Below are 12,187 nucleotides of genomic sequence, written 5' to 3'. Positions count from 1 at the left end.
GAGGGGGTGTAGATTGAAATGAGGATGTCTATGAATTTGAGGCACCGGCCATTCAGGGATTTAAACACCAGGCAGCCGATTTTGAAAACTCAGCGTTAAGCGATGGGAAGCCAGTGTAGCTTCCTTAGGAGAGGGGAGGCATGTTGCCATCTGGGTTGTTTGTGAGTCAATCTTGCGGCTTGGTTCTGTACCAGCTGTAACCGTTTTATAAGGCAAAGTGGCATACCGAGGTAGATCTCATTGGCGTAGTCCAGTCGTGATAGGACCTTGGCTATCACGACCTGGATCAGAGCTGCTTGAGTAAGTAACCTGCTTATCTTCCTAATTTTGTGTAGCTGAGAGAAGCAGGTAGAGATCACAGAGCCAACATGAGTTTTTAAGGAAAGGTCATTGTTTACAGTCACTGCTAGGCTTTTTACTGAGGAGGAAGAAATTTGGGGGGGGGGTCCTAAATCGTTTGGCCAGTGATGTGAGCCCCACAGATTGCGACCGCCACCCGTCAGGACTAGTTCTGTCTTGCCAGGATTTAATTTTAGGTGGTTGTGGTCCATCCAGTGAGGAATGAATTGCATGGTAGACTGAGACTCAGATATTGACTGGGGAGAGTTGTCAATTGTGAACAATAGTTGAAGGTCATCGGCATAATTAAAGGTGACCACTTTCCTTTCCTTAAGAGATCTAATCAGCGGGAGAAGGTAAAAACAGGTGCGGGGAGAGCGACGAGCCCTGTCGAACCCCACACGTAGTTTTTAATTTAGGGGCCGTAAACTGGCCACTCCGGACTTCCTGGGAGATGTCTTTCAGGAAGGAGTTGATCCAGCTAAGGGCTGGGCCCTGAATGCCTGCCACTCTGACATGGTCCACCAATATGCCATGGTCGACCGTGTCGAAAGCGTTTTTGAGGTCTAATAGCACAAGGGCCTGGGGAGTACCTCTGTCAGCCTTTTCCCGAAGGGAGTCCAGTACTGCTAGTATCACTGTTTCCGTGGAGTGGGCTGGACGGAATCCAGCTTGGTGTGGGTTAAGGAAGTTAGTTTGTTCCTTAAAGATGGACAGACATTTAGCCACATGGGCCTCCAGCACCTTAGTACCTCTGTGTTACATGTCATCTGTACTAAAGACACTTGACGGGTTGTTTTCAAAAGCCTGTTTTATTAACGACACCACCACCAATACCAACACCACCAATACCACCGCCTCCACCAATACCACCACCACGGCCAATACCATCACCACCAATACCACCACCAACACCACCGCCATCAACATCACCAATACCACTAATGCCACCACCACCAGCAATACCACCACCACCAATACCAACACCGCCAATCCCAACACTGCCACCAATACCACTACCACTGCCAGTACCACCACCGCCAATAGCACTACCACCAATACAACCACCAATACCACCACCAATAACACCACCAATACCACCACCAATACCACCACTAATACCACCACCAATACCGCCACCACCACCAATACCACCACCACCAATACCACCTCCACCAGTACCACCACCAATACCACCAGTACCAATACCACCACCCTCACTATCAATACCACCACCACCAATACCACCAATACCACACCAATACCAGTTCTACCACCACCAGTATCACCACCACCAATACCAGTACCACCACCACCAATACCACTACCACCACCACCAATAAAAATACCAATACCATCACAACCAATGCCGTCACCACCAATACCACCACTGCCAATACCACCACCAATACCACCACCAATACAACCACTAATACCACCACCAATGCCACCAGTACCACTACCTCCAATAGCACCACCAATACCACCCCCACCAGTACCACCACCCCCACCAATAACACCACCACCAATACCGCCACCACCACCACCACCTCCAATACCACCTCCATCAGTACCACCAATACCACCAGTACCAGAACCTCCACCCTCACTACCAATACCACCACCACCAATACCACTACCACCACCACCAATAACACCACCACCACCAATACCACCATCAATACCACCATCAATACCAGTTTTACCACCACCAGTACCACCACCACCAATACCAGTACCACCACCACCAATACCACTACAACCACCACCAATACAAATACCAATACCACCTCAACCAATGCCGCCGCCACCACCAATATCACCACTGCCAATATCACCACCGATACAACCTCTAATACCACCACCAATGCCACCAGTACCACTACCTCCAATACCACCACCAATACCACCCCCACCAGTACCACCACCACCAATACCACCAGTACCAATACCACCATCAATACCACCACTACCAATACCACCACCATCAATACCCCTACCACCACCAATAGCACCACCAATACTAATACTGCCACCATCAATACCACCACCACCTCCAATACCATCAATGCCTCCGCCTCCCCAATACCACCAACAATACCACCACCACCACCAATACCACCACCACCATTACCATAAATACTACCACCACCAATATCAATACCACCACCTCAGCCCCTCTCGCTCACAAGTAATAGCAGGGGTACTGTACGATGCTGGAGCTGCAGCCGAGCCCATCCCTCCCTCCATGCTTGCCATAAAGCACAGCCCGCCCTGAACCAGGAGGTGAAGCCAGGGCCCTACTACAGCTGGAGTGATTTTTATTCGGCCAAAGATAGCAATGACATTACGCAATGCCACACTGAACACTCAAATCACGGTTAGGGCAGGAAATAGCCCCCCGTTCTTCCTCCTGAGCAGCAACAGTGTAATCACAGGGCGAAAGGTGTTGGAGCGCTTTGTTAGTGTTTAAAGCTCGGATCATGTGTAACTCTCACTTCACACTTTGTGTCTGTGTCATCTACAACACTTACACATCTTCTTCCCTACACTATTTATCACTACTTTGAAGCTGGTCTCTTCCTCCGATATTTACAATCTAACATGAGGTTGAGAAGGCCCTTTATTGCCATGCAATAGGTCTCGCATTTGCAAGAGTTTAAGCTATTGGCATTGTAAATGACAATGCCTTTTAGTTATGTTTTAAAACCCAAAACATAAATAAAAGGCGCGTGAATGCGAGACCTATTGCATTGCAAATGCTTGTTAAATACTGACACTATAATGGATTGGGTTACCTGGCAATGGTGGGGGTGACTCTCCAAATAGGCCGTCCCTGGCTTATAAAGGAGTCCCAACTGGCCCACCCCAATGCCTGAACCCTCTAAGCCCTGCGAGGAAGCCAGAATTCTGGCAGCATCGCACCTATTGAAATTCTTCACCACACAATCCTCCCCAATTGACTTAGGACCCCGTCCAACCCACCCCACTCTACTAATCATATTTATCTGGTTGTGAAAGCCAGCATCTGCCCCCACCTTCATGAACAAGCAGTGGGACACCTTATTTTGAGCTGAGAAAACCCCTCAGAAGAGTTGGAGGTGATTGGGGCCACATCCACTAGGACTACCACAAAGTGAATGCCATCAGTTTGGAGATCCAGAAAATTACTCCTGCAAGAAGGAGCCCCAGGGCCACTCTCCTTCATGGGGCAGGAGGAGCCTTGGTGTAGGCCCCTGAATAATTGTCCCTAGTGGGTCAGTGTCCTGAAGTCACAGGGTGAGGTACACTAGAATTGGTAGGAATACCTATGAGTGCATTATCGGGGCTGGGATTCATGCTTAAAAGGGGAACCCCTTTTTTAAACTGAGGTGGAGGCGGGGTCAAGGTTCGCAAAGGCTGTAGAAGCTGCACTATTAGGGGGATGGAAGGAGGCCGGCAAGGCCCATTAGCGCTAGGCCCCAACATGACAACGCCGGCATCAGGGGGAGGAGATTCTGTGAGGGAGAAGTGTATTTACACAGGTCAAATTTGTGCAAAGCTCCCTATCCTCAAGCTTTACCAATAAGCCTTTATTGATACCGATAATTTAATGATGAACTTAAGCAGGACCACATCTTTGACAGACTTAATTTCAGGTCTAAATAGTGCAACCAAGTTCTTCATACCTTCTGGTCAAGCCAGGCCATCAACAGCGGACACTAAACCAGTGCATCCTGCTGCGTGGTGGCGCTTGTTGTGATAGTTAGTTAGGTCAATGAGAACGAGGGAATAAGATGGTGAGGGTAGTAGCACAGCCTGAGAATCATGAGCAAGCGACACCCCAGACAACACCAGACCCAAGTCAGTGGTAGGAGAGGGGGGACCGTAGCAACACCCGTCAATAGTAACACTATTGCTGGGTTAGACCCAAAGCCAGCGGAATCTTTGTCACAAGAACGATGAGTAGAGGCAGTATCTTCCCTCTTGTAGAACTGGGTTATCTTAGATGTTGATTTCCTAGGGGCAGGCGTAACAGGAACAGTTCTCCCACCACTAATTATGTCCTCAACTTCCACAATTAGTTCATTAATTACTTGAAAGGCCGCGTAGTGCCCTGCAGATTTGTTCTCCTTCCCCGCTCCAGGGAGTTGTTGGATGCTTTTCATTTGCCCATATCGTTATCGAGGAGCTCAAATAATAAACTCTGGTGAGGACTGAATATCGCTGACAGACAAATAGTTGAACAATCAGATGAACCAAAGTAAACAGGTCCACAGGGAAAAGGCTTACCAGACAGAGGGGGACCAGTGTCACAAAAAGCAAGGGAAAATTGGGGGGGGAGAGGGGGGCCTGCCACTTCCTGGCGCTGATGGGCGCAGGATGGTCCTGCCCTTGGTCCGGGCTTTGCCTGGGCTCCTCCTACACTGCTGGGAAACTGTGCGCTATATGTGCGTTAGTACAGCTCTGCTATTTACCAGGTGTGCAGAGTTAGAAACGTCTCCTGGTGCAAAGTAGGTTTAGACGTGGAGTCCCTGGCACCCAGCTGGCGAGGTTTGTCCTACGCTGTGAGGAGATTGTGTGGGCTATATGTGTCGGTACAGCTTCTCCCTTTGGCAGGTGTGCAGAGTTAGAAGCGCCTCCTGATGCAAAGTAGCTTAGGATGTGTTGTTCCTGGCACCTAGCTGACCGGTTATAATTTTCCCCACACAATAAATGTATATTTACTATATTTCTCTGATCCCGGTGCCACATCGTGCTTTTTAAAATATTTGCCTCAAATGATTGAACTCTCACTTAGTTATTGATAATATAGACCAGACAAGATATTTTTCATTTCACCTTACAAATTCATTGTTGTCCTTTTTTAGGTTCATTGTATTAATTTGCGTACATGATTTAGTACTTTTACTCCAGACGATTTTCAAAAGCGATGTTTCAAAGGCTATTAGATTAAACTGTACATTGATTCCAATCATGTGCAAGCGTGGATAATAGTATTAATAACAAAGAACTTTGAAATTCTCAGGTATTCCCCTCAAAGAATGTATTGGTGGATGAAAGTATGTTACAGTTTGTGGTACGAACAAATTGATCCACCCTTGAAAACTCGACTTGTGATTATACATCAGTTCTTGAATATTTATTCTTCCAAAAACATCCCTCCTCTCTGAGAAGTGCTTTTTGATTGCTCCTCTTCTATCTGCAGAATCTGCGGCGGGAGATCCAGGTGCACAGCCCACGAGTGGAGGATGTGCTGGAGCGGGCAGGAGCCATTGCAACCATCAAGAGCCCAGAGGTGGACCCTGTGCGTGAAAACTTTGAAAAGCTGAGAGAGCTGTGGATTGCTCTGCGAGAGCAGACAGAACGACGGCAGCAACTGCTGGATGCTTCCTACCAGGTGGAGCAGTACTACTTCGATGTAGCGGAGGTGGAGTCGTGGTTGAGCGAGCAGGAGCTGCTCATGATGAATGACGAAAAGGGAAAGGTGAGCAGCTGCTGCTGGGGATTTAGGGCAGAAATAAGGGTTTTGAGTAAAGTGACCTCATTGTGCCATCAGTGTAGTTCAAATGTCCATCAAACCGGTGTTTCAATTTATTAGACCATGGCAGTTTTCTGGTACTTAGAATAATGGTATCAAAATAAGTTTTATATAAACATACCTAGAAATACAGTAATACACCTCATCGTTTGGACTTCGCCAGCTGTGTTCACATCCCAGGGTCACTTCGAATGGTTACGAAAATCTTTGTGGATTCCCTTGCAGTGTCCGAAGAGACTTAAGCAAGTCTTCATCACTAGCCGTTTGGATTATGGCAATGTTTTGTATGTTGCTATAAGTGAGGTGCTGCTATTGCATTTCCAAACTGTGCAAAACACAGCAGCTAGGTTGGTCTGCCAGCTACCCGCTAGAACTGCTTCTGGTCCTCTACTGAAGACTCTTAAATAGCTGCTCAACAGAAAGCGACTTGTCTTTAAATTATTCTGCCACACACACACACAGAGATCTATATGGTGGGGGCCCTAATTCTCTTTGTAACCAAATCCGTTTCGACCAACCTGCCCGAAAGCTTAGATCCTTGGATATGGTCTTGACACGGCACGGCCAGAACTGATGGCATTTCTTTTTCTTATCAGATTCCTCACCAGTGAAATAAACTACCATTCTTAATTCATATCTGTAAGAGCTTGCCCACTTGCAAATAATTACTGAAGACTTGATTAATCCAAGTAACTTGTCCTTCAAATTTAGTCTTCTTTGGGATTGAGTGGCCACGTTTTGCATGACGATTGAACATAACAATGCATAACATAACCTTCACTATAGTGTTATTGCTTCCCCCATGACTTTTTCCTCTTATCTCCGGCACTAATTACTACTATATCTATTTTCAGACAACTAAAATGATGTCTGAGCCAGTATTATGCTAGGGGTAGCCTGAATTATGCCAGGAATTCCTTTAATGTCTCAAAGATGAGCCACTGTTATTCCCAGGTGTAGCTGGTATGTAATTAAGAATGCTCACTGTGTCATGCCTGTTATCGCTGAAATGTACCCAAGAATGCCTACAATATTTATTTATTTTACCATTTTATATAGTGCTCAAGCATTGCAAAATATGTGGGTGCTTTACAGTACCAATTACAAGTACATTTTAAGTCGAGAATAGAAAACATTAAACTAGGAAAACAGTAGGAAGGAGGTTTTCATTTCTGCTCAAACTTTCTTAGATGGAACAAACTTTTAAAGATAAAACAGGCAGTGTAATTGGATGAGCATAGCAAGGAGGAATGAGAAGAAATTAAATTAGAAAGGGTTCTGAATAGTAGGCTTATGAGGATGAATCTGGTGAGATGATACAATGAGCAATGGGAAGAGATGGAACAGATAACAGAGCTGAGTAAAATAGTATTGGAAATAGTTTGGGAACAAAAGAGGCAAAATTGAGCTTACGGGGAAAGTACGAACAAGTGGTTATATTGCCGACAGTGGACTAGAATAGAGTTGAACGCAGAAAAAGAGAGCAAGGCGGGAGGAACAGAGTCTGATTTGGTAAGACTATCTGGCCATGATTTTGCGAGTCAGCCAAATTTCAAGAGAAGCAAACTTTGTTAATGCTAGAGCTTCTGGGTTAGATAGAGTCTGAAGAGGTGTGCATTTAGGTGTTGTCAAAATTACACTAAAGTGGTTTTGATTCTTAGGTCTAATGTTGGTGATTTCTATTGTCAAGGTATGTATACTGAGAAGAATTGATGCTGAGCCCTGAATTTTAGATTTTCTAGTGCTAGTGTATTATCACTTCTTATTACTCTTTGCCACCTGATCTATTAAAGAGGTTTTGGAGATAGGGAGGTGTGTTAGATGTAATACTTTCTAGGTTAAGCACCCTAATCCATGATAACCTGAGTGATGTGATCAACATTCTTTTGTGCCTGTGGCGTGAGAATTGATGTTACTGGGTAAAGAGTAGAGCGTGGCAGACGATCAAGCTCAGGATTTTCAAAGCCAATTTGTGATTAGACCAAGATCATGGAATACCTAAGTTTTATTTGATTGAGAGACAGAAATGGTTTCATTTTTTTTAAGACCTTATCGGTGAAACATTCTCATTTTGGTAACTTTGTTTTTCTCGAGCTTTGGCTCTTTCATGGATTCACATGGTAGAATGTTTCCCTGACATCAGTCTAACATTAACACAGCTGTATACAAATTCAACAGCTAACACTAAAACAGCCATAGACTACTTGGAGTAAATCCACCTCCATTATATGATCTACACTCCGGCCAATGAGTTGGATAGACTTTCTACCACATGTGTATTAAATAACAGAGAGTCCTTTGAGCTCTGTTCTTCTTCTTCAAAATATAATTAGTTTGACTTAATCTATACCTGTGCTCTATCCCAGGACAGATACCTCACCCCTCTTCATTAACTCCTTTGGGTGTGCTATTGGTGAAGTAAATATTGCATGAGAAGTGTGATATATGTTTATTTATTCTGTGGATTCTCAGAATAGAGCTACAGTATTGCCTTCTACTGTATCTGTAATGCTCCATTCAATAATTCATATGTTTAAAGTATAATATGTCTAACAGAATCATGTAAGAAAAATTACATGTCACAGTTTTGAAACATTACCCAGACTCCTAAGGGAAGAAGAAAGCGAACCAGAGGTAGAACACATCATCTTTCAAAATGTTATGGGAATGAAAATACATTACAATAGCAAGTTAGCAGTTTCAGGATTCACACTTAATACTGCCAACAGTAGGCTGAGGCTTCACCAGTAGTTGCTTATAATACAGTCTTGTACAGTAACGTGAGCTAGCATGGCTATTTATAATGGCATCTGCAAACACAGTATCATTAAGAAAAACAGGTTATTTAAAATGTTTGTTCACACCATCGAGTGACTAATGGCTTCAGCTGGCTATGTAGTCAAAGACACAGAATGTAGAACAAGGCAAAGCTTTAGAGGCTGATGATGATGACACCCCCGCTACCGTCAGGAAAATGATAGACAAGATGATGAGGCCCTTGAATGGGATGGCTGTATCACAGTTGAGGATTCCAGCCTGGAACTGGCACCTATGTACTCTCTGCCCAATATTATTTATCGCTTTCATGCTATGACAGATCATAAAAGAAATTAAATCACCCTGTAGTGTCTGTTGTGAATACCTCATTTTTATTCAATTTCTAAGACCGATCTAAATGCTCCAATAGGTCTGTTTCCATCCTAGGCACTTTTGGGAAGAGTGATTATCATGCATGAGAAACCTAGCTACGGGTTTAAGTCTGATATTCGATTTGGAGAAAAGGTATGGGGCTCCAAATTCAGCACCAGCCTGCCTTCTCAATCAAATTAAAACAGATCTGGTGATATTTGCAGTAGCTCAAAGATGGTTCAAGATCCCAGCAACTCCATCTGTGGTACCTACTGACTGTAAAGGCAAGCACCTGGAACAGATGAGGAAAAAGGAATGGTGATTTTTCAGCATCGTCTATTGAAAGCAAACACAGCTCTATACTATCTAGAAATGGCGACAGTTGTGGCTCAACATCGTTCCCAGTTCTTGAAAAGCTTCCACAAGATTGTTACCGATCAGGTGAAGTCCATTCTTAAAGAAGGAGTGTAAACATCGTCTTCATTTATAGATGGCTCAACTACTGGTTTGTGTAAGTGAAAATGGAGGCTGTTCTATGAAGGTGTAGATGCCTTTCGTGCTTGAAGTTCAGTCTAAGGTTGTAGTCATGCCTTTTAAAGGACAGCACTTGTTTGGAAAACGTGGCTGAAACTTGCAAGCAATCAAAAATATTGGGGCATGGTGAAATTGATTGGTGTTCCTCAACGGTCAGAAAACTTCTCATATTACAATCATTAACCTTATGGCTGCAAAATTTCTTATCAGATGGGACCTTCTGGCAGTTTTCACCTATTCGGGCAGGGCTACTGCTCTGAATCCCAGTCATCCTTGTAGCATGGAAAATGTCAATCAGGAGGCCTCAACAAGTGTTGGGGCCAATGCTCATCACCCAGTAGGGGCCAGGATAGGGCCTGTCTGTGATGATACCCCGGGCAGCTTCCTTCCTTCATTTTTCATATATGTGGGGATACCAGTCCAGATTTATCTTTCAGTCCATTGTCAGATTACCTACAGTCGCTACACATTGGACATTGTAAAGTATTGACACACAATGGGATTTGTGTCAAAGCCAACTCCAAAATGTCTAAGTTTGGAACATAATTTACGTTTGGAAGCTCTGCTAACAGAAATTATTAAACTAGTTCACATCTTGCTAAAGAGTCAATGCTGAAAGCCCAAGTCATCAGGCCTTTTACTCAAAATTGTTCTTTACTCTAAAAAAATGTGAGAGTGGCACCCAATTTAAGAATTATGAACGTTAAACAGAATGTTGAAAAAATAATTGTTTCAGGATGATTTAAACTGCAAGGATTTCCTGGAATTACTCCATCTTGAGGGCACTTACTTTTACCTGCTTATATATCCCCAAAATTGGAAATGGCTCTGGCTTATAATGGACAGCCAATATTACCAATTCAGAGCGCAACTGTTTGGCTTTAGATTGGCAGCCTTAGTATTAGTGGCTGCACAGCTACACCATCAAGGGTGAGAGTTTTCCTATACCTTGACAGCTGGCTTATCTAGCTCCTTTGATCCAGCAAATTAAGTAAGGTGTTAACCTGATGCTGGGCCAGCTGCTGTTGCTAGACCTCATAATGCAAAAGTAAGTCGGTACCCTTTGCAGAAGACTTTATTCTTAGGCGCAAACATTTGTGCAGACTCAGGAAAGAGGAGGAAAGCTATTAAAGTTCATTCAGGGCATGCATGCAAATACCCTGATCACAGTATGAAAATACAATAGACTCTTGAGAATGATGCCCTGTATTCTTTTGATCCTAAAATAGTGCCCATGGATAAGATCAGTCCAAGAACATATATACCTGTAATGAGAACCTATCTTGGCACAATGAGACATAAAGATTCTGGTTACTCCTTAAATCAAACATGCTTAAAATGGTGGAAGCTTGAGAAAAACATTTATTCAGTTCAATATCTTTACACTCTAAAGCCGCAGTGTCAACTGAAAACAGATACTTTACTCAAAGGTTGGGCTACTCACTTGCATAACATCTCCATAAGCGGCCTCTGGACTACTCAAAAACATAGTTGGTATGACATTTTTCTGGATGAGCACTTAGGCTGGACCTGAATGTATTTTTACCAGTAACCTCTCGCCAAGAACTTCTTATAAGAACAGACAACATGACTCCTATTCTCTATCAGAAACGAGAAGAAATAATTTCACTAAAGCTATCACAAGTAGCTCAAAGCCTTTGGTACTAGGCTCTGACACTTGGATAATGCTAACAATGGAACATGAGCTGGGGCTGTAAACCGTCGAGGAAGATGCTTTAAGCAGAGGCAGTGTAGACTGTCATAACTTACAGTCAGTACTTCAGAGGTGGGACACACCTTCTGTAGGTCACTTTGTAATGCCAGACATTTCCAAATGCCAAACCTTCATGTGGAGATGGTAGCGATATGGGACTCGAAGGAAAGTTCTTTTTTATTTTTTATTTGTTTGTTTAGTAAGTACAACAGACAGCAACAGTCGACTGGTGCATATCAGTAAAATAGGACATTCAATTCAATGTGAACATTTAGTAACATGATAGATACAGGTGGCATGTACAGATATGCAGTAAGTGCTTGGTAGGATTAGAATACATACAGATGGCAATGATTTCTGTATTGGGCAAGACTTCATTTGTCCTAGCTCCCCCGTTAGATGTCAGTGGGGTGATTTAGTGTCAGGATGTTTGGGGGGTATAATGCATAAGTGAGGGAGTTCCCACATCCACGTGTCCCACAGCAGCGTCTATTGCCAAATACATCACAAGTCGCGCTCATATGTCAAGCTAGCTGCCATAATCAGGAGCTAAAACTCTATAAACGTTTCCTGGCAGTAGGCCATATTCGCGAGCCAGTGGTCAATGATGGGTGCTGCAGGTTGACCCCAATGCATTGCTATTTGGTGCTTTGCCAGTAGCAGCATCAACACTGTTTATTTCCACATACTGGGCAGTATGTCCTTAACATAACCCAAAAGAGCCACTATAGGTGTTCTGTTCAGGGTATCATGGTGTCAGTTATTTCCTCAATTCTCCAATATTAGATCTTTTATATATTCACATGCTTGAATCATTCCCCGTCGTTAGCCTGGGAATTCCCGGTACCTTAACATAGTAGTAATCAGTGTAAAAATATACAGCATATAGTATACAGTGTAAAACATAGGATCTTTAGTAGCACAGCCACCTCATTTGAAAGAACCCAAAC

At 43.8% G+C, this 12,187-nt stretch overlaps 1 protein-coding gene across 1 annotated transcript in view; it reads left to right on the top strand.

Annotated features, from left to right (window-relative positions):
* Positions 1-12,187, top strand: part of SPTBN4 (spectrin beta, non-erythrocytic 4) — a 1,415,585-nt gene that overhangs the window by 648,265 nt on the left and 755,133 nt on the right. Inside the window, 1 exon segment of the mRNA XM_078660647.1 lies at positions 5,528-5,806. Coding sequence (XP_078516773.1) covers positions 5,528-5,806 — 279 coding nt within the window.

This window comes from Lissotriton helveticus, chromosome 9, assembly GCF_964261635.1.
Source record: "Lissotriton helveticus chromosome 9, aLisHel1.1, whole genome shotgun sequence".
NCBI lineage: Eukaryota > Metazoa > Chordata > Amphibia > Caudata > Salamandridae > Lissotriton > Lissotriton helveticus.
Note: the sequence above shows the minus strand (reverse complement) of the source record. Positions and strands in the feature narration are given on the sequence as shown.